Source organism: Tauraco erythrolophus, chromosome 17, assembly GCF_009769465.1.
Source record: "Tauraco erythrolophus isolate bTauEry1 chromosome 17, bTauEry1.pri, whole genome shotgun sequence".
Taxonomy (NCBI): Eukaryota; Metazoa; Chordata; class Aves; order Musophagiformes; family Musophagidae; genus Tauraco; species Tauraco erythrolophus.
Genome location: NC_141481.1, coordinates 18,870,315 through 18,893,150, shown reverse-complemented (window position 1 = coordinate 18,893,150; position 22,836 = coordinate 18,870,315). Strand labels below are relative to the sequence as shown.

Sequence of the window (22,836 nt, the reverse complement as noted above, 5' to 3'; positions counted from 1 at the left end):
GCAAAACATGCCTGCCAAGTGCTAAGGAGACAGTTTAAATTAACCATGGGCAGGGTTAGAAGTGTCATTGGATTAGAGGCTTTGTCCACATGGAACTGGCACAGCAAACGCAAAGACAGTCCATCTCCAGTGCCTGCTCGAGAAGCCAGTCTTTGCCTTTCAGTGGAGCTGTGCATCCAGGTCGTATTTCTCGCAGAATTTGTCTGTGAATGGTATACAAGTGAGGAACTCGCACCACTCGCACTTGATGGGGTAGAAATAGAACAGAATCACAAGTCCTGAGAAGAGTGCAATGAAGATGAGCTGGAAAACTATAATTTGGCATCGCTTCCTATATAAATCAAACTTTCCAAAGCTAATGTAGGGCAGGAAGGCAAAGGAGAGGAAGAAACCGCTGATAAATCCTGAAATGTGAGCAAAATTATCAATCCAAGGCAGGAGGCCAAAGGCAAAAAGAAAGAGCACCACAGCCAACAGCTTGAAGAAAGCCCTCCATGGGCGTGCCAGGATTTGCCAACTCTGGAAGAGCTCCACAAAGAGACAGGCCAGAATCCCAAACTGGGATCCTGCAGGGCCAACCTGCAGAAGAAGAGCATTACAGGTAACATCAGGCACATCCCATCATCTGCCTGGCTTCTGCAGCCAGCTCCAGGCATTACAGTTATTTATCGTGCAACACCTTGTTCAGTGTTTCTTGGGAAAGAGATGCTGCAGCCTGCAACTTCATCCTTATAAAGGCGTTTGAGGAGTAAAGGGGCCTGGTTTGATTTAGGATCAAGGTAGGTGTGAGGCCAGCAATCACCACAACAGACTTAATATTAAGGAGGGCAGATCTGGTTTAAGTCACCAGAGTGGAGAAGTCCTTGAAGGCAATCTGGCTCCCCCCACCCACCATGCACTTTTCCTTACTGAAGGAAGATAGTCCTCCAGGTCCTGCCACACAGTCCTCTGCAGTGAAGCTGGATGGTCACATCAGACTTCTCCAGCTGTGGCAGGTGGAGAAGAATAGTCCAGGACAGTCTGTAGGAAAGGTGAGCTCTGCTCTTTGCCCCTCTCCTGCCTGCCACACCACGAGTGGAGGGTCTCTGGCACCAGCTGCAGCTTTCAATTGTCAGCCTGCCAGGAGCCTCTTACCCTGTGGCTGGACAAACCCCCCATTCATTACCAGAGGGAACCACCTTACTGCAGCCAGACCTGTAGCTGCAAATCTGCACAAGGCACGTGCTGCAGAGGAGAGCCCAGCTCTGGTGTCTCTGCCCAAGAGGCACAGGCATGTGAAGAAGGCTTGTGTTCAGGGCAAGTTACCGGGACCCTCGTCTGCAGGAGACCCACCTCTGCTCTGTAGGGTAGAAATATTGCACTGGCAAGGTTCCCAGTGATGCCACTGAGCAGGTAGATGATAGAGATGCGATGCCATCCTGCCAGCTTCTCTAGGTCCCGCAGGATGGTCATTTGGAAACAGATTGAAACCAGACAGTGCAGGATCCTGCCAAGTTCAGAGTACAGGAGCTGAAGCAGCAGCCACTGAAGTCACCCCTGTGCTTTTTTGTGTTCTTTGCCTGGCCTTGCTGAGAGCTCCTGCTCTGGCCTCGCCCACGCCTTTAATACCCCTCCCAGCAAACCCAGCATGGTAAACCTCAGCAGAGACAACAGCTCAGCAACCCCATGTCCCAGGGAAGGGACTGCCAGAACAACCCTCATAGCAATCCCAGGGTTCTGGATTCCCTGACCCAGGCAGTGGAAGTTTTACACCTATGCTTACCCGGCATGGAGGAAAAGCGAGAGCCAGAGGCGGTAGAACTGGTCAGGGACTTCTGGATTTAGGAAAGGGAGGAGCCCACAGACATCATCCATGCAGTGCACCTAGGGCAGAACTGGGGTTGTGAGGTGTGCCAGCCAGCATGGCCCTTTACCAAGGCCAGGGCAGAGACTGCAGTTAGCTCTGAATCTTCTGCACTGCATCAAGTCCCGACCCTTGTCTCCAACACCGAGTTACATGTGACTCCACCCATTCCCTGTGGCAGCTTTATGCCCTCATTCTTCACCCCAACACACGCACAACTGAGACACCTGCATTTGCTCACCAATGGAGCAGGAAGATCGTGTTCTCCTGCTGCTTCCACAGTGGTCCTGTGTTAGTCTTTTGCAGCTGTGAAAGCCCCAGTCCCAAACTGGTCTCCAAAGAGGGACAGGTGCAGCCAGCTCTGCCACTACAGTCTGGATCAGCAACTTTCCCCGGGCTCAGGGTGGGACAGGGTGCAGGACTCCCACCTACACTGCAGCACAGTCATCCCCAGATCTTGCCAAGCTGCTAAGGGGAACAGGAGGGACAAGGGCAGCCATACAAATCCCCAACTCCACACTTACCTGAGAGCAGAGCGTTGCCTCCTCATGGAAATAGCCCCGCATAAATTCACAATACTCCCGGGAGGTTATTTCACACCTGGAGGAAGCACGAGTAATCAAAACAAGAAACAAGTCACATGTAGAAGGTACAATGGACCATCCCATGCCCTCCCAGGCCACCCACTCCCTCTCATCTCATCTCAAGTCTGCCTAGGAGGACCGATGCCTTCAGCTGCCCCGACGTGCTGTAGTGCCTCTGCAACAGATGCGCTAAAACATTCCCATTTGAGCCCAGTGCCACTCTCCATACACCCCTCTTGCTTCTGAGTCACCTCCACAGACTACAGCCCTGCGTATAGGGGCTCCAAAGGAAGTGCTAAAGCTGAGCTGTTCACAGCTAAGAACCACCAGAGCCTGGGAAAGCTGTGTCTCTGGGGCTGGAGGAGTCTTGTGCCTCCATAGCTGAGAGTGGAAAGCAGGGGGCTAGGCCACAAGCGTCCTGGTCATGACTTGCAGGGACAGAGAAACTCCTCGGTGCAGGAGTAATTTTTCTCCCTAGCAGGGAAAGCCAGGCCCAAGCACTGGGTAACTACTCAAGCTGAGGAGCAACATGAGGAAGAACAGCATCTTCCTCCTTGGCAAACCCAGAGAAGGTTATTTCCTGACATCTCCTTGAGTGCTCAGGGACTGCAGGCTCGGGCCAATGTAGCCTGTCAGGACCAAGCTGGCCATTCCTAAGGAAAAGTACAAAACTCCCCAGCAGAAGTATCTAATCCCTTGGGATCCATGTCCCTCCAAACTGCAGGACCAGTTGAACAAGACACCCTGCTGCACCAAAGACTCAGGCTGGCTGTTGTCTCTTGCTCATCCCAGAGCCCTGCTCCGTCTGGGAGATCAGTCAGGGCTACCTGTCCAACTCCCCTTCCCAGCAGGGCGCTGGGCTGCGTGTGGGAAGGACAAGGAGGACAAACGGCTGCATCTACAACCTGAACAGGATCCCCTGCGTCTCACCCCAACACCCAGCCCCTCTCCATACGGGTAAAGCTCATTACCTTCCTTTGGTCCCAATGCAGCACGGCCGGCCTGTAATCACGCAGTCCATGTGAAGGTGGTTGGTGTAATTCCCAGCACTGTTTTTTGTGCAGATCTGGAAAACAACAACGGGCTGCAGTCAGACACGGATTTGCTTGCTGCCTGGGTAAAGTCAAAACAGACCCTCGGGAAGAAGCCAGTCCCACAGACACCGGCCTCCCAGACGTCCCTCTGACAGCAGGATGGTGCCTGACACCCCATCTGCTGGAGCCTCAATCAACCAACCCCTCCTCTCCACTGAGGGATGAAAACAGCCCCGAGGCCGAGCCGGTCCCCATCACCCCGTCACCCTGGCAGGGCCCAGGGCTTTAGCAGGGCTTTAGTTGGCACATGGGAATTTTTGTTGTTGGAGGTCTTTGAGCCTTGGCTAGACAAAGCCATGGCTGCCCTCATCTGGTGTTTGTGACAACTAGCAGGAGGCTGCAGCAGAGACCCCTGCCAACCAACACAGCTGTGGCTTTGCACAGCGGGATGCAAATGCCATATTCCAGCTGCCCGTACAGGCTCCGTGCCACCGCCGATGCTCACCGGCCATTTGGTGATGTCATCTGGCCAGTCGTGCGGGTGCAGCGAGGCTGGCTGCTCACACACCCTGCAGCAACAGAAAGCAGAGATCAGCCTGAGAAGTAACTTTGCTCAGCACCAGCAGCAGGCAGGATCCCCCAGCGAGCTCCCACACTGTCCCTGCCCCCAGGCTGTGGTCCCACAGAGTCTGTCAAGGGGCTGGTGACACGCTACACCAGATCAGCCAAGGCTGTGCTGATCAAAGCCACAGCCTCCTTCCAGCGAGCACAGATCACAGCTTCAGCACAAAGGCAGCTGTCCAAGAGCATGCAGCTGCCCAGCAACTCGCTGGCTCCCTTCCAGGTGGACAACCCCAAAGGTGGGCCTTGAGCTGGTCCCAGCCCTACATCAGCCCACAGTGACTGAGGGCAAAGGTGTGCCATGGCACCCAGTGGCTGGCAGGGCTCTAGGGCAGAGGTGTGCTGGGAATGTGACTGCTGCACCCCAAAAAAGGAGCGTGTGGGGAGCAAGGGAACCAGATGAGGAGGGGGAGAAGGTTGGGGAGGCATCCGCAGCTCACGAGCCACTGTGCAGGCAGGCAGCGGTCAACAATGGAGCCTAGGGTCGAGCAGAAGTATGATCACACTGCCTCAGCCTCCCCTGCAGCCTTTGGGGCAGGTAGGGACATCACTGTCCCCGTGTCCCTTGGTCTCCAGAGCAGCTGCTGTCCCATCCAGCGATCAGCTGGCCTGGGACCCCATGCCTCTCTGACTGCTGTCACAGCAGCTGCGGTACCCCCAGGATGGCAGCTGGGCTAGGCAGGACCTACCTGGGGTCCTGATGACAAACAGACCCAAACTGCCTCTTGATTCCTCCCACCGTCGGTGTGCTGGGGTGGTGGGGCCACTTCACCCACACTGCCAGCGTAGACTGCAGGAGAGAGGAGAGGTGTCACCGTGAAGCCCAGGGCGGGAGAAGCATCAACAGAAGTGGCCTTGAGCCAGCAGGGACAACACAAAAGGGGCCACCACACTCACTGAGCACTCCTCCTCTGAGGTCTGCACACAGCCCGACTTGTCATTCCGCACGCAGCAAGCCGAGTGCTTCTCCTTCTCCCGCTTGGCGCTGATGAAGCTGTGCACTTGCTGGTCCTGCCTCATGCACGGAGAGAACTTGGCCCCTAGGTGGATCAGGGCCTCCTGGCAGAGATGGAAACACTCAGCTCAGCCAAGGGGCAGGCAATGATTGCCTGAGGCAGAGCAGGTGGGGGGAACTGCGAGAAGGACCCCCATCAGGGCTCAAGGGACCAGGGACAAGTCCTGCATGATGCGGCCCAACACACATCAGGCATACTCTCAGTATTTGCTTTGAAGAAGACAAGCCCAGAACAAAAAATTCAGGGATTTCCTTGCCCATGGTCCCAGAAAGACCAGCGCTGTGGCCAGGAAAGGCAGCTTTGCGACACAACAGCCTTTTCCAGGGTGAATGGCATCAGGAAAGCTGTCACACACCATACAACTCCCACATTTTCTCTGGCCCCCTGCTTGGCTTCACAAGACCAGGGTGCAAAGCAGGAGTCTCAAGGTCCACCCCAGCCTCCTGGTAGCCTGTACTGCAGGGTGGCTGGGGTCAGGAGCACCGCCCTGCACCCTGCCAGTGACAGCAGGGTCCCATGGGATGTCCAACCAACAGCAGCTGCTAGCACCAGGCTCCAAGCAGTGGAGGGCCCCAGTCCCTGGGCTGGCGTGGCTGCAGCACGCAGTCCCTCATCAGCCCACCAACAGTCCCAGCCACTCACTGAGCTGGGGCCGATCCAGAAGTTTTCCTGCTGAACATATTTGACATTTTCATAAACTCCTCTGTTTCGCAAGACCTGTACGAAGAGAAAGCAAGAGTCCCATGAGCTCCTGCCCACAGGGTCAGCACGGCAAGCAGCAGGAGCTGGTGAGAATAGCACTCAGAATGAACAGAAATCCCCACAGCCTGGGGCACACGTTTCTCCCAAAGTGGTCTTTTGCAGGATCGCAGGTATACTCCCATCAAAGCATGGGCACCTTCATCTTTAGATTTCATTTGAAGTGTCTATCTCTGGCTACTTCAACTTTCAAGAAATCCCAGGGCCTGGAGACCCAAGAGCAGCCTGAGAGCCAGCAATAAGGTTCACACAGCTCAGAAACATAAGCAGCACCTGCCAGCAGTGTAGACCCAGGTGCCGGTGACAGTGCTCTGAAAGCTGTCAGACATGTAGGTGAGAAGCTCCCCAAGGCATCCCCTGCATGGAGTGGGGATATGGCTGTAGAGATATGTACCCCAGCGACCTTTAACAACATGTGGGAAGGCTACAAACAGCTTCAAGATCAGCTCTCCAAGTCAGACAGGTCAGTTTCGCTCCTGGCAGAAGCAAAATCCTGCAACTGTTGTGAAAACTTAACTCAGGTTTGAAATATTTCTGTGCCATGAACATCCTTCTGGTCTCCACCAGGAGGGGAACACGTTGCTTGAAGGGCTCCCAGCACAGACACAAGAGCGTGCACAGAGCCCACCACGCTTTGTGCCGGGCAAAATTCAATGTCAAGGGCAATGTGGCTGCAGGAGGGATAGAAGGTGGTGCAGGGGCTCACAGAGGTGCTGCAGCTGCCCCCAAGGCTGGACACCCAGCGTCCAGCTGTCAAGGCCCTCAGGCTACTAGCTAATATGCTGAAGACTACGACACACAGAGCCAGCAGCTGAAGGCTGAGGCACAATCACACTCCAGGCAAGCCAGGGGGATTTACTTACTGAATCAACAGTTTCATGTTGTGAGAACCCCACAGGGGCAATGCCGTAGATGCACACAGCAAGGATGGTGATGAGTGAATGCACAAAGGTGACCCAGTAAGTGAAGAAAGGCCTGGATGGAGGGAAAGGGAAAAGATCAGAGGCAGAAACCCAGGCATATTACATCTACTCAGAGAACGCAGGAGAAAAGCTGCTGTTTTCCCACAGGGACCTTGGCAGAATCTGGGGTAGGGGCCAGGATCACCCAGGGATGCACTAGACTGGAGGCAATGATTTAAGGTCTTGCTGGCAGACAGACCCTGTTTACTCTGACCCCCATTACGCTGGGTAAGCCGCTCTTTCCCAAGAAAATATTGATGAGAACACATAAGCCTAATGCCAAAGCGTGCTGTGTGTCTGAAATAGTGACTTTAGGGGAATGCTAAGAGGCAAGGGTACCTGAGCCTTTCTGCTTATTCACCAGAGAGTCACAGTGGGCCAGAAATTTGCAGTCCCTCCAGGCAGCAGAGATACCGACACCCAAAGCAACGTGAGGAGCAGGGTGAGCTCTCGGTGCACCGTGATGCTAACATGCTGCGGTCTGTTGCAGTTTGCACCGTGCTTCAGGGACACAGACTGGGGTCCTAGCGGCAGGTTTCACCCAACCCCCTCAAGGCAGTGACCTGAGTCACCAAGGGGCAACAGCAATCACTCACTCGCTGGTTTTGTTGGGACCCCTCCTATGACTGCAGCTCTCACCTGTGATCATCCATGTCCTCAATCTGCCGCTTGACGTAGCTGTCGATGCGCTTGCGGTACGTGCGGTTTGTCAGCTTCCCCACCATGCCCAGGCCGTACGGCCTCTTCTCCTTGGCAAAGAGCTTCCTGACGGGGACGGCAATGCGCTGGCCACGCTTCTGCGGGCTGACGCTCACCACCTCCTGCCGCAAGCGGACTTTTGGTTGTGCCAGGGCCCCATCCTTCTGCTTCCTCCAGCCTCGCTCCAGTGGACTGAAATAGAAAGCAGGACAGCAATGGTTTCCTTCTCCACGGCACAGCAACGGGGACCAGTCCTTCTGTGGTCTTTGGTGGCAGCAGACCCTCTGTCTGTCGCACCACAGCTGGGCTGAGCAGCAGCTGGTGGCAGACAAGGTGCCCTGAAGTGGAAGCTGTACTTCAAAGGGTTACGTAGCACCAGCTGATGAAAGTGCAGGACTAAACGAAGAAGGTGGCACAAGGCAGCTGTGCCAAACTAAGCCCCATGAATGAGGAGCTCTCAAGGCTTTAAAGAAGCGTTTCAGCAACAGGCTAAAACAGGGAGGCTGCAGCCAAGCACATCTGCTGCCTCATGCACATCTATTTCCTTCTCTACTTCCTTCCTCTTCCTCTGCTCTCCGCTATGAAGTGGAGGTGTAGTTTAGCCCAGCAGTGGAAATCCTCATCCTTGAAGCACTTTACTGTGATTGGACTGGCAAGTCAAACCCCCATGCCCACCAAATTGGACAGAGGAAAAGAGCAGGAATTCAAGCAGCTTCCCAGACCAGGAAAGTGACACTGACACATGTTGCAAGCTGTGCCAGCTACTTCTCATGATCTGTCCTCCACTCTTCCCTTTATTTGAACTGATGCGTGCATTTTTCGGGAGAACAGCACCACAATAAAAATCCCAAGCATCACTGCCAAAAGGAAGGCTTTTTTACCAAAACAGACTATGTGAGGAAGGTTGCACAAGCTAGTGGTGAATAGTACCTGCTTTGTAAGTCTCCATCATATTCAGATGTTCTTGTATTTCTTTGCACTTAAACAGCAGTCTGGAGGTCAGGTCTGCAGCATTCAGACCCTGACCAAAAGAAAAAAAACAACTGCCTACCATTTCACCCTTGCTCACTGCCTAGCATGGTAGTAGGCATGTCCCTGACGTGCTCCAGCCTAACTTACCTCCTCTGGCTTCCTGAACGACTCCCTCTGCACAAAGACAATGGTTGTCAGAAGTGGCGGAGAAACCAGCTGACAAACTTTTTTCTGAATGATCACCAGAGCGTCTTGGAGAGATCATGACAGCTCTGAAGTATGGACAAGCAACAGGACAAGGGAGAATCTGAACCTCTTTAGCCAAAAACACTACTGTGAAACCAACTATTTTCAATATCACACCTCGCAGAAGAGGCATTTTTATAAAGCTGTTAAGTCCCAACTTCCCCTTGGGAAGTCCTTCTTCAACAGAAACTGCAGATTCCACTGCAGTTTGCTCTTGCCCCAAGAGTTCAAGTGGTTTCTGTGTTACAGACGTGCTGTTTCCCAATATTTCCGGTGCTGGGCTATCATCCTGTGCCAAAATAAACACCTGGCCACCTAAAAGGACACCCAACTACGATTCTGATTAACAGTTCACTGAAGTGCGAGAAAAATGTATTTTTCTCAATAAATAAAGGTATTTAAGGAGATCCAAACGGTGCCAAGAAGACCGAGACCATCTCAGAGGAGTGACAACAAACTCCCACCATTTGCTGCTTTCACTTAATTTCAAGATTGAGTCAAGTTCTTGGAAACACTTGAAGGGAAAGCACCAACACAGCAAGACGGGCCGTGAGCAGCAGAACCACAACAAGGACCTCCCTGTTTGCTCCATGTTCACACCCAGCGGAGCTCTCTGCTGGGGTGAGCTGCCAGCTAAACTAGAGCTGACTCGGAAACCACACAGAGCAATTACTCAGGACCAGTTACTCAGGTGGAAAAAATCCAGGCATACAGTACAGTACCACCCACATATTTGTGGGGCTCTCAGCATCAGTGCCACACCTTTCTCTCGTTTCGAGTGAGGAATGTAGCCCAGCTCGACACTCAGCTATGCTTCACACCGCTCCTTGGAGCAACACAACAGTTCCTGGTGATGGTGGCAATGGCAGCAGCCTTCTTGTCTTTGCTACATTCTCCATAGCTGAAGGCTGGGCCCCCAGCACCCTCACGGCTGATTTAAAGTGGCTCTTGTTTCCTCAAGGCATGACACAGTCTCCAAAACACATCATGTGAGGCTGGAAGTTGCTGGAGAGACTGCAGAGGTGGCCTGAGTGTCACCTTTCACATCACGGGTAGCTGGGTCAGGAGGTCTTAAGCTGGATTTAAAGAAAATCCATCACTGCACTGCTCTTTGAGGTCCTGCACCAAGCACCCACAGCACTCAGATCTTGGCTTCCTCCATGCAGGAGGTCCCACTCTGAAAGAGTTGACCACCCCACGCTAGGCTTTGGCAGCCTCCAGGAAGATACTCACAGTAGCAAGTGGCTTCTTTCAAGCTCATTTTTGTCCAAGGCACCTCCTGTGAGATCTGTCTGATCCAGAGGTTTCACCTCAGTATCTTTGATTGCAGCTTCTGATGGCGACTCGAACACTTCATCCGGGTAAGTAGAGAGCTCCTCCTGAAGGACTCCTTCCTGGGCAGAGAAACAGAAGTCCCATCAGAAGAAGCCAGCATCACATTTGAGACACCAGCCCCGGCAGAAAGCAGTGCTGCTCTGTGCAACACACAGTCGTGCCAGATCCAGAGTCTGGCACTGCCTCTGGGGCCGGTATCAGGCCAGAGCCCTGCCCCTCACCCGAGCGAAGAAAGAAGTGTCAAGCTCATCTGGGAAATCCACCGTGTCCTCTTCCAGGAAACTTGCTGGGGTGAAGCTGCGCCGCTGAGCTCTCCTCAGAGTGCTGTCCTTCACAGAGCGCCCCTGTAGCCAGAGAAAGTGGCATCAAGTCACTGCCAGAAACCTGAACCCCAGGCACGTGCAGGGCCACTCCAGCCAGCGCACAGGCAGCCCCAGTGCTGAGCTGGTTCACGCTTGTGTGTGGAGAACAGTAGATCTGTTGATGTGTGACACCTTCCTGGTGAGACTTGCAGGTGTTACCCCACTTCTCAGTCCACAGTGCCCATCTTCTATGCAAGTGAGGTTTGCAACATGCTCCTCTACCACGTATTGTACGCCATCTCTGACCAAACCACAGTGGTGGGTGGTACTGGACCCAGCAAAAAGGCCACTGGGCCCAGGAAAGCAGACACGTGGCAGGATGAAGAGACTTGCATAGTAAGAGCCTCAGGTACTTCTGCTTTTCCATGACTGCTGACCAGGTGCAGATGGACCACCCAGAGGTCCAGGTAGGCTGAATTGGACCTGCTGGAACACTCTGAGGCTGCTGGCTGTGGGAATCAAAGCTCCCAGGTCACTAAAAGGAAAGCAAGACCAGTACCAAAACCTAGCCATTATCTCTGCTTCTTGCAAATCCTACCTCCTAGCCACATGGCTGAAACAGAGAGGAGACGGCTTGGTTTCTTCCCTCCCACCACTGCTCTCCCCATCCTCTCTGCTCAGCAGCTCCTTCCCTCTCACCCTTCTCCCAGGGCAGAGCCCCATCCTGCCACCAGACCGGTCCCTGCCCTCCCACAGACGGTACCTTCACCAAAGCTGCAGCTGCTCGGAAACTCATTTTGGCAACGGACTCGCGTTTCCGCCGTCGCGGGAGGCGATTGAACCCTGAGCGCGAGCTGGTGAAGGAGCAGAGCGACGTGGCACCCGGTGTGATCGGTGTGTGGGGGATGCTGCAGCCATCACTGTCGTCAACCATACGGAAAGCTCGGCCGCGGGCCAAGGGGTCTATGATCTGCCAAGAGAAGCAGCACATCAGTCCATTCACCCCAAACCCTTCCCTACCAAGCCCTCCTCCCTCCAAGCAAACATCTTGAGACCATGACAGTGGCCTGGCTCTTGGAAATGACCAAGAACCAGGCTGGATGGATCAACATGCAATTCTACAATAAGGAGACAGAGAATTACCTGTTGCAAGCTAAGCCCTAGTTGCAAACCTCAAATTAAGTTCTCAATCTTTTCCCCTGCCCAATTTTTTTTTCTTTTTCTTTTGTTGGCATTGACTGTTTTCACCCAGAACGTTCCTGATGTTCACAGGAGACAACCCTTCCTAAGCTCCTGGTTTCATTCATCTCCTGTGCCAGCAAGCTCTGCAGTCAGTGAATGTGCTGTCTGAACAGGAGTTTGAGAAATCCCTGAAAAAAGCCATGCTCTTTTTCCAGCTAGTTTCCTTTCTGAGACTGGACAGCCCAGGACTTAAGCTTCAACAGGATACTGTTTAACTGTATATTTACATCTGCTTCCATTAATTAAGCTATACCAGCTGGAAAAAGCAGGCAAGCTTCTGGGAGCTGCAAGCCCTTCTCTGGGACTCTTCAGGCCAAAGCTCTCACTTCTTCCAAACATACTAATCAACCTAATGAAAATACTGCCTTCAGCTACAAACCTTGCCTCTGTCCTTACCTCATCACAGCTGTGCTCTCCATGAGTCTTCCAAGCTTTATCCTAATGTTTTACAAGCTTTTTTTAATCCACAGTTGCACACTCAATAGGAATCTTTGTGGGCTTATACTTACTGATACCACGTTCTGATTTAATGTAGCCCACATAGAGCCCAACAATATTTCTGAGTCTCTTGTGACCAAAGACTAACTGGAAAACACTTAAGCCAGTAAGAAAACAGGGAAGAGCATAACAAGGTGAAACTTCATTGAAAGATGCACAATATTCTCCTCTGCTTCAGTAATGCAGCCAGGCTTCAGGTCACAGACTAACCTGCTTTGGAAGGAACCTGTTCCCCCACTTGCCCAGGTTGCAGTGGTGCACAGTAATGTACAGTCATCAACCACATCGATCACTATCGCTGAATGGAGCAAAGGGAAGAGCTGGGATATTATGGGTTAGATCTGAAGTTCTGGTAACTGAATGTGCTTGACTGGGTCTTGTCCCCTGGGGTCACACTTGAAGGTAGCGAGTAGGGGGCTACCACACGTGCTTTGAAGGCACTCAAAACCATTTCTGAGGACTCATGAGCAGAGCTGTAGCGCTGCAGATGCAAGAGACACTTTTCCAAGTCCTACAACATAACCAGGTTTCTATGAGGACAGTGGCTGTGCTACTGCCTGCATTCTGACTGGGACAAGGATCCACTAGGCAAGCGTCCTGAATGATACCAGGCTGTTACTGTATATTTGGGTCCAGGATACTGGCCACTCCATGTACAACAGAATTTTGTCCTTGCAAAATGGCAGCAAAAAGCCCGAGCTGAGAGCTCTTGGACGTGCAGCACACATCTGATCACCACCATAGTCACAACACAACAACCATGGCTCTCAGCCTATCACCAAAACAGCTGAGGGATCTCTGCCAATGACACCAGAGAGAGGTTTCTGAAGGAGGGAGACTGCCAAACTGCATCTGAGACTTGAGAAGTGTCTGAGCGTGGAACCCAGACATGTTCAGGCAGAACTAAGTCCGCAGATAGGTCACAGCTGCCAACGTGGTAAAGACACTGCGCAGGAAGCTCACTATGGCCTTCAACTCTGTCCCAGGTTACTCACCTTTTGCATTCCCAGCTGGCAGGGTCCAACATAGAGCGGAGGAGGAGTCTCTGTGCTTGTTAGAGAAATATTGTCCTGACTGGGCAAGTCCATTTCCCGGATGACCTGAGGTTTCAGCTTCCCATATCGCAGGCTGCAGTGGCGGAGGCTCTTTCTCTGCCATTTCTGAGTAGCGTCACTGTCTTTGCTCACCCCAAACCAGTCCGCTGTGCCCCTGAAAGATGCCAGCATACAAGTGCAAAGAAGCATTATGTTGGCTTGGACCGTGCACATGAAAAGAGAAAACCTCTGGTGGTCACTCCCAGTCCACCCCAATTCAAAGGCAGGCAGAACTCTTCCCCACAAGCATCTCACAGCCTGTCCTCAGCTGGTTTTAGCAACCTGACAGATGCTGGCCAGAAACGTTCAACCATCAACAGCATTCTGACTCTTAAGACAGAAGAAAAATGACAGGAGAGATTTGTTGTGTGTAAAAGACAGTTGGTTCTGACTTTTTCAAAAAAGAAAGAAAAAAGAACAGAAATTCAGAAGAGAATCTGGTGAAAGGACTTTTTTCTTTAAAAAAACACGTATTGAAAGTACTTACCATCTGCAGGCCAGGTCTAGGTCCCCATTGTGGGACCATACAGTTTCGTGGCTCTGCTCTGCAGCTTCTCCCAAGAGCCACCCGAATCCATGGTTTTCTCCCAGCCTCCCCCCACACTCCCAGGATATCCCTAACTTCTCCATCTCATGCTGCAGGATTTCCATCCTCCTCAAAGGTAACAATAATGGCAAATGTTTGCTATGGTCCTGATCTCCACTAAGGCAGACAAACGCAGCTCTAAACTTCTGGTTGCAGAAGTAGGAGCAGAAGGTTGCAGCCACAAGGTAGGTTTGCTGCCAAGTGGCTGCTGTCACAGAAGAGCACTGGATCAGAAGCAAAATCCCAAGGAAGGCAGAGAGAGATTGGGATAAATCAGACCAACAATGTACCTCAAATACTGCAGGACAGCTGGTACCTTAAACCTACAAAGACCATGGCAACCCTGCCAAGCCTTTCCCACTGTGGTTAATCCTTCCTCAGAAGATGACAAGCTGTGTCAGCCTACAGTTTTCTGACCCAGACGTCAAAACCTGAAAATCCTTCCAAGCCAAACTCGAAACCCTGGCCTCAGGCCCCCTGCTCAGGGGCAGGATTTCCAGTTGCTGAGAGATGATGAAGGGAGTATTAAAACATACGCTGGAGTAAAGGCTGGGTTAAATCTAGAATTAGTTCACACAGGGGAACTGAGTCAGTGCACTGGAGAGAGGAAACTAATCCTGCGTTTTGCACCCGACCGAGCAAAAATACCATCAAAGAGGTGAAGGTGTCCTGCAACCATGTAAAAAGATATGAATTTGAAACCCACAGCCTCTCCAGCTGAAGTCTCCAGATGCAAGCCACCACGCATGGCCCTCAGCCTCCCCTGTTCTCCCAACGAGCCAGAACAGACCCTCCAGAGTGTGCGAGGTCAAGCAGGCCATTGCTAGATCTCACCCGACCTCACTGACCCAAATGTCTTCTTAGGCCTCCAGCAAGTCAACAGGTACCAGACCCCAGAGACAGGGCGACCTGCACGTCTCGGAGCACTGCTCTGCTCCCGTGGACCTGCATCTCGTCAGAGCAATTTTGTCCCCATTCAGAGTGGGAGGGCCAGGGTCAACATTTGGCCTGACAGACCCAAACGAAGCCTACAGCACAGAGGTAATGCTCTGGCCGTGCGGATGCACAGGCACAACACATGCCACAAACCAGTCCTACAGCTCAAGAGGGCTTCTCATAGACTGCCATAACCAATATTTCAACACCCAGGTGACCTTGGGTGACAAGTCCCTACACAGGGCCACTCCTCAAACGGAGAGGACCGAGGGCTGTTTGTGCCCAAGTGAGCCTGCTGATGAACAGCCCGTTGCGCTAACAGCAGCGCCTCAGAGCCCTCTGACACCGTGCTCCCGCTAGCCTGGAAGGACAAGCACCACCACAGCTGTTTTGCACTGTGAGGACCACTCCTGCTAGAGACCACTACTGGTCCAGAGCCAGCATAAAGAGCTGTCCTGCTTTCTGATCATAGTCAGGATAGCCCAGGAGAGCTGCCTACAGAGTTTATGGTATATGGAGCACCCTGGGAAGATGCTGAAAGCCCCTGTCCAGCTGGGGAGTCCCATCATGTCTTGCAGACTCGCTAGAGCACTGTAACAAGCAACAAACCAACACCAGAGGTCAGCTTTCACTCTTCCATCTCATTGAGCTAACCAGCCCTGAAAGCCCAAGACCAAACGCAAAGTCGCCAAAGGCGGACGCAGGGCCAGAGTGGCATCTGGCCAAGGGTAGCAGTGAGGAAGGTAGGACAGGAATGGACTTCTGGGCACTAGGTCCAGTCCCTGCCACACACAAAGCCACATTATCTGTCTGATTTAAAAGTTTACTGAGCTCCAGGCTCGGGGCAGTGGTTGATGGGCCATTGTGCCCTGGACTCCCGGAGTGGCTCATCTCCTTGGTGCTAAGTAAACGAAGACCTCCACCTCAAAAAGAAGACAGTCACAATTTAGGTTAGAAAAAGCCACCATGTCAACAGGGTAAGAGTGGATGCTCTATCCCATTCACCAGCTTCTGAGCCCCATTTGGACCAACACGACTAGCATCTGCTTGGTGCTGCTTCCTCTCCTTCCCCTTCCGCCCCAAGGAGGCTTTGGGGCCAACATATGCACACGCCACATGTTGCATTGACGGTAGCAAAGGCAGTCTGCGTACGGCTGCCCTGGGGAGATACTGCAGCTACAGTGAACATCAGGAGTTGACAGCTTGTTAGGAAAGACAGGAGGGAGTGAGGCTGGCGGGTGGACAGCTTGTTAGTCCATGCTGCTTATTGACAGCTGCTGATGGATTTAGTACGAGTGATCATTGTTTTTGTTAGACGCACACAAGAACTTTCTCACTGCTGCCCATTTGCAGGCTTCCTGGCCATCCCTGGGAAGACAACGTGGTCCCGGCAACAGCCAGAATCTGTGCAGTTCACAACAGCCCTTGCACACACATGCAGGGGTGGGTTTCACACTCAGTGATACCAGTACCTGAAAAATGAACGGGGCAGGGACTGCCGCTTTCTCAGGGAACTCCTGCCCACCCGGTGCCCGTGAACGGGCAGCGTCTGACTCCTTTGAAACCGAACCTGTCTGCTGCAAAGAAAAGACAGCTGAAGGGAAGAAGCCTGCAGGGCTGCGGAGGGGAGCAGCAACCTGCACCCAACACCTCCCCCTCTCCTTCCTTAGCCTCATCGACAGCAGTTGTACCACACTGCACATGACAGTGGACTCCAGCTGAGAGCATGACCTTAGACAAACAACCAAACTCAAGCCACACAACACTGTCTTTGAACCCAAGAGGCTGCTGAATTCCTCTGGTGCATCTGCACCTCCAACGTATGTCTCCCATTGCTCTTGAAGACACCAGGGATGCTGCAATCTCTCTGCACCCTCAAACCTCTGATTTGCCACCTTCTGCCCAGTCACCCAGCTATAGATGCCACTGGCTGGCTTCAGACACTGGAGTGTGAAACTATGGAGGCGTCAGCAGGCCCAGGTACGTTCTGCTCAGATACAGGTGTCTGATGCCCCTCCAAGTGCTCTGGGCCCATTCTGGTTGACCCTGCAGGGTCTCACCTTGGGCACAAGTTTATCTGTGCCACAACTGCTGTCTCACACAGACATCTTGGACACCCTGGGAGACTGGAAATGGTGCCTACATTCAGACACCTGAATCGCTCCCATGCCATGTTCTGGACCACAGAGGCTTGACCTTAGGCTCACACTTGATCTGTGTGCCCCAGGGAACAGGATGGTGTGGAGCCCTGCTGCCAGAAGAGTTTCACGTTCTGTGCATCCTGGGGGCTGTGTTAAGCAGAAAACCTGAAAGTCAGCCTCTCCGGACTGACAAAACAAATCCCCAAGACATCTTTATGGGTGCATGGTCTGTAATTCTTCATCACATCCCTAGCTCTGCTATACAGTGCACAGGTTTTTAGGCCTTTCCTTAGCCCTTTCTAGTTCCCTGTCCTTGTTTCTGATACACTTATTTCATGCATTTATTGTTACTCTCATGTCATGTGTGCAGCTCCTGCAATTCTGCCCCTTGGAAAGTCCTTCCCACTGCTGCACTTGTTCTCCTACGAACGTCCTAGAGCACTCTGCAGAAACCACCTGCACGCTGTGAGTCCTCCAGGAGGAAGAGATTTGGCCACCCCTGTGCTGCACAACAGCCTGTGTGGACACAACTCAGCACTGCAAACTAACATCAACCACACACACACTCTGAGCAGGAGACTCCCAGGACTTCCAAAACCATTTGTGCACCTCTGGGCCACTGCCTGTGGGACCATGTGTACTCCCAGGGTACAAAACAACTACACAGACCACTAGGAACAGGCAGGGATGCTACCACCAGCCTGAGCCTCAGCACTGCCCTTACAGCACAGACAGGTAAGCAGAAGACATGTCCCGGGGTCTGTCAGTGAAACAGCCACACGTGCCTGCCCATGGCCCTGATGCTAAGCAGGACACCAGCATCTCCCTCAGTGTGTGAGAGCTTCATCACCACTGTCCAGCACTCCTTCCTGGCTCACTGTAGCTCCACATGCCTTGTCTGTCTTATACTGCAGTAGTCCTGGGGGAAAATTTGTTCCCTTAGCACCAAAGTGGTTTGCAGTTCCCCAGCCTCTCCATCCTACATATAAACTGCATATTGTGAGGACCTCTGAGGGAGAAGGTTACCCTGGCCCTCCTGCTCAATGCTTCTTGTCGGGGCCTCCGCAGCGCTCTCCCAGGATATCCCCTCATCCTTGACATGCTCTTACCTAATTGTCCTGGCAAGGAGCAGGACAAGGGTAGGGAGATGAGAGAAGAGGCAGTCTAGGTGTGCAAGGACAGCCTCAGGCAGGCTCAGAAGCTGCCCATGGCCCTGAAAAGAGCAGACACTGCTTCATGGCTCGGCCCTCCCAGTCTCGCAAAAAGCAGGATCACAGAGAGCTGCTGCAGGAGAGCTTCACCACCAAGGCAGCTGGGGAACGTCTGAAGCAAAGGAAAACAGTGCGTGGGAGGTGAGTCTCTCCCATAGCTGGAAAGTTGCTCCTCTGTGAGTGGGCGAAGCCTGGCTGGCTGGAAGTGCCCCTGACCTGTGGAGCTCCAGGGATGCTCCTGGGATCCAGGCAGGCCTGACACACTGCCAGGGATACAAGCCACGCATCTCAGGAGATCAGCCGCCAGAGCCACTCCTTTTGGACCAACTGGGATAAATAAGGCTGTGCCATGGGGTGGGAAGGAGCATCTAGCTGTGTGGTCATGTCTCAGAGATCCCTGGATCGTGGGGATGAATGATAACCCTCTATACAGGCACAGGGGACAGGACTGGAGCCGCCCCTCCCTACTCTCCATCACCCACCATAGCCATCTCAAGGACCTGTCAATGAGCTAGTGCCAGGAACCAAGGTGCTGAGAGCCCTGGACTGCTCAGGATGGGCTTCTGCCTCCCCCAGCAATCGCACACTCTCAGATACGGCACCAAAGCAAGCCCAGCACACCACATCATAAAGTCTCAGCTAAACATCAGGGCCTAAGGCAACCTGTTACTTAGAAATAGCCAGCTTCCTGGGGCACGGGGGCAGTCAAAATTTGTTTCTAAGTGGCAAAAACCATTCATTATCCTGATCATTACAATCCTCCTCCCAGGACTTATCTCCTCGCTTACTAAAGAAAGGCTATATAGCACCACTGGGCATAATTATATGTTCAGGACCTATCTGCACCCCACCTCTTCCCCAATCTCATAAGACATAACAAGGGAGACAAACTATTCCTGCTGTGACAGCATGCCACTGAAGTGCCAGACAATGGGACAAGCAGAGGACCGTAAATCCACAAATAAAGGATGGCAACACATGGCAGAATCCACTAAAGCAGGCTCCATGAACTCTGTGTCTCACCTCCTGATGGTCTGGGTGATTGAGGTCTGTCGTTGTAGCACCGGTCTCCTCACCTCGTTAGGCAGGGAGGGCACACGAGTGTTGTCAGCGGGCATGCTCACGCTTCGCAGAAAGGCCTGACGTCTCGTTGGCTGCGAAGAAAAGCAGGTGTTCTCAGAGCGGTGGTCTACAAGGCCATCCAGGGTGTGAAACATTTAGTCAGCAACTCAACAGCCCCCCAACACCCCAACCACGAGCTGGTTGTATGCAGTTGGACAGCAAAATCAGGCTACCAAGGACTATGTTCATATTAGCCAGGAATGGCTCTGCAGAATAGAACAGAACAGAACAGAACAGTCAGCACCCAGGACGCAGCGTCTGTGTGTTGCCGTGGGTCTCAGCTCAGACTGGCTCTAGCCTGGCTCATGGACTGATGCCTGTTTGTAGACAGGGTGTATTACATGAGCTCCTGCAACATATCCTGAAACCAGATCACACACTCCCAGACCACTGCACAAGGTGAAGAGAAGCACAGTAAATTAGATTTGCTTCGTAAGTGACTCTGGATCTACACTAAAAGTGTGCGAGAGCTGTGGGTGGGTCTGTGCTGTAGCTGCTGCCTGGCACAGGCTAAGCAAGCTGGGAAAGCCACATCAGCTTTGTTCATAACCTAACTGTCTGGACACACTCAGCTCTGAAAGCCCCTGGCACGTCTTGCCTGAATGTCACCTACCAAATATGACACAACTCACCAGATTGTTCTCAGCCCGTACGACTGCCTTCCCAGGGCTGCTCTGAATTAGTTTTTCATTAGCTTGGCAGGGACGCCATCTCCATTTGTAAAACGCAGGCTGATCAGACTGTCCTTCTGGCAAATGAAGCTCTGATCAACTGCTTGATTTGGTCAGACACTGTCTCTGCCTCAGGACTACTTGCAACTCCAGCCCCTCTAGCCCAGAGAGCTAATAATTTCCACTAGTCTCAACATTTTTTATATGTTTTATGTGAAAACAATGCACAGATACTCAGGTTATAAGCCAAAGGAGCCACTGTGCACTCTTATCCTGACAGCCTGTGCTGGGCACACTGCACCTCCAGAGAACATCACCTCTGCCAGCTTCCATCATTAAGTACAGGGTGTCCCTCCAGAAGGGGCCCAGCTGGATTTAGAGACTTCAGGTAAGAGAACATCCATCAAAGTCTTAAATAAATGATTCAGAAGGTTTGAACCTGCACTGTTAAAACCCTGCATTCCGCTTCTAATCCCGGCAGATTGAACCCAAATCACTTTCCTTCCAAGGGAAGACTAGGACCAAGATTTCTCTGCCAGAAGCTGTCACATAACCGAAGTGCATTTTAGTCCCTGGATCAAGGAATGACAGAGGGCAGTCCTTGCTATTCAAAGCACAACGTAAGTTCCCTCTTAGGACAAGCTTGCCCTCAGCACCCCTCCAGGGAAGCTGAATAACTTTGCATTTGTCTGATGGCTAAACCTTTCTTTCATGTAAGCAACTGAAGCCAGGCACCACACTCCACCCACCCAGCTGGGTAGGAAGAACCTTCCAGCTCTGCCTTTGATGCAGGTAGTCTCTGTTGCTGCAGTAAGGTGACACGAGCAGCCAGCAATCATCCTACCCAGGTCTCACCCATACATGAGTTTTTGCCACCTTGTAGCAGAAATTCCTGTTATTCTTCCCACTCCCAGCACAAATACAGATGTTTTACTCTCGTACTTTGCACAGTTCCTATTAACCTATCACCTCATCTCTACTTCACCACTCTTTAATGTTACTTATTTCTCATCCCACATGATTTTCTTATGTTCCTCATGCTGCTAACAGCTTTGTGTTGCCAGTAACTGTTCTCCCTCTGCTGTTACTGACGAGAGCCTGTCATTATCTTGGCTATTCATAAGTCAGATTCATTCCCTGCTCATTTCAGCATGAGCTTCAGCACTTCCAGGCCCTCATGTTTCTCTAGGAGCCCTTCACTCCTCCAGTCTCCTGAAGAAACGCTTGTTTGAATACCTCACTCCCATTTTCCCCAGCCAGGACACTTTTCACAATCACCACATCCAACCAGTCACATCCACTGATCTCAGCACATCAGCAACCCACCCTCATCCCTCCCACATCCCTTTCAGGGGGGAGTTAATTACTGATCATAAATTTACCCAATGTCTCTGCCCCTTCTCACGTGGCCTTGTGACCTGCGATCACATGCTGCTTTTCTCTCAGCCAGAACTGCTGGAGACCAAGGGCTCAGGCATGCTCTCAGTGCAGTGGGGCTCCACACACCCCCTCCACGGCCCCGCAGACCCTCGCTCCCGCCCCCGGCCCCCGTACCTGCACAGGCTGGGGCTCTTCTGGCACCGACACAGGCACCGGCACCGGGATGTCCAGTTTTAACCATGGTGGCTTCTTCCGCTGTAAACTGCTCGTGCTGTCGTGTCGCACCTCCGACATTGTCCCACGTTTGTTCTCAGGACTAGGAGAGGGGAGAAATCACAGTCAGGAGGGGGCCAGGCTCATCCCTGACACGGCACACGCCAGCAGCAGAGCGCTCTCCTGCAGGCTATGAGCAATGGGACCCAAGCCCCACAGTGGATGACTTCTCAAGCTCCTCATGAGAGTTCAGGCATCACGGCTTGTGTCCGCCCTGGTCAGTCAGGACCAGACAGAGGACACGGTGCATTTCTAAGGCCCGCAGGACCTCGAGCCAGGTGCCAGAGACCGCAGTCACAAGTTTGAGAGTCACCGCCCATTAAGGTTTTTGCTGAGACTACAGTGAGATTCAGATTCCTTAAGAACCAGTCATGAATTAAATCTTAATGAGATCTGGATCCAGTCCAACCAGCTAAGTAACTGCAGTACCAAAAGCCACCGACCTCCCTCTAAAAACAGCCTGTGACTCACACAGGCAGCCTTGCCCACCCAAAGCCAGGCACCACACTTTCCTACCTAACTACTACTTAGCAATTAGCAAGTGGCCGTTTCTCATTGCTGGTTCTAACCTCTCTCAAATGTAGTCATTTTCTAGAATCATGACATGGAGCACAGAGTAATACAAGTATAGCATGAACATTAGAGAACTGGCATTAATCCTGAACTAAGAGTGGTTTTCATACATAAATAATAATGATATGGTATTTAAATAAAAACCGCTGTGTTACCAAAACACCAAAGTAGCTTGAGTGACTCACTGTCATCTTGCCCACTCTGCTACATTGCAGCTTTCTCCTCCTGTTTAGGCTGCGTGTAGTGGGACAAGGACCACGCGACTCAGGCTGGCAGAGCACCTACTTTACTGTGCACAGTCAGTGAAACAATTCAGAAAACAGATTTCATTAGAGGGGGATCAGCTCAGAGACCTCCACAGGTATCTTCCAACCTAAGTTTTTCTACAAGCCCATATTTCTTCCTCTCCTAGCACACAAGCTCGCAGTGGGAAGCACGTGCGCTGAATGGAACAAAAGACCCAATTCCCTCCCAGCTCCTTCCTTGTGTTGTCCAAGGCCACAAATTCTATAGAGGACAAAAATCAACAGAGTCCCAAGCCTCTTCCCCTCCCCATAGTGGACAGATAGAACAAGTATCCAGTTAACTTTGCAGGCAGACACAATTTGAAAGGGAGCAGGAGAAAACTCTCTGTTTGCACGAAAACTCAGCGCTCTTACAATGTTAACACAGACAATTTATTTCAAATGCACAAAAGTCCAATATGCAAGATGAGAATTCTTCCTTCAGAGTGGCC

General features: G+C 52.2%; 1 protein-coding gene across 2 annotated transcripts; it reads right to left on the bottom strand.

Annotated features, from left to right (window-relative positions):
• Positions 1-129: 129 nt before the first annotated feature.
• RHBDF1 (rhomboid 5 homolog 1) lies at positions 130-21,548 on the bottom strand. 2 transcript variants are annotated; one of them, XM_086622067.1, is made up of 18 exons: positions 21,429-21,548; positions 19,105-19,235; positions 16,202-16,306; positions 13,109-13,322; positions 11,137-11,343; positions 10,293-10,415; positions 9,970-10,130; positions 7,459-7,710; positions 6,721-6,832; positions 5,741-5,815; positions 4,980-5,141; positions 4,772-4,872; positions 3,967-4,030; positions 3,399-3,493; positions 2,368-2,443; positions 1,763-1,863; positions 1,333-1,486; positions 130-579 (listed from the first exon to the last, which is right to left on the bottom strand). In XM_086622067.1, the coding sequence occupies exons 1-18, from the start codon at positions 21,546-21,548 to the stop codon at positions 160-162; spliced, it is 2,673 nt and encodes an 890-aa protein (XP_086478193.1). In that variant the 3' UTR covers positions 130-159. The 2 variants fall into 2 exon arrangements, with proteins under 2 accessions (XP_086478193.1, XP_009979210.2); XM_009980908.2 differs by lacking the exon at positions 16,202-16,306.
• Between the last annotated feature and the right edge of the window lie 1,288 nt (positions 21,549-22,836).

Excerpts from the sequence above, each read along its gene's own strand:
- RHBDF1 (XM_086622067.1), bottom strand. The coding sequence starts at position 21,548 with ATGTCGGAGGTGCGACACGACAGCACGAGCAGTTTACAGCGGAAGAAG. Across the intron at positions 11,344-13,108 it reads GCCAGCTGGGAATGCAAAAG|ATCATAGACCCCTTGGCCCG; the intron begins GTGAGTAACCTG and ends TTCTCTTGGCAG. Across the intron at positions 580-1,332 it reads TTCTACCCTACAGAGCAGAG|GTTGGCCCTGCAGGATCCCA; the intron begins GTGGGTCTCCTG and ends CTTCTTCTGCAG.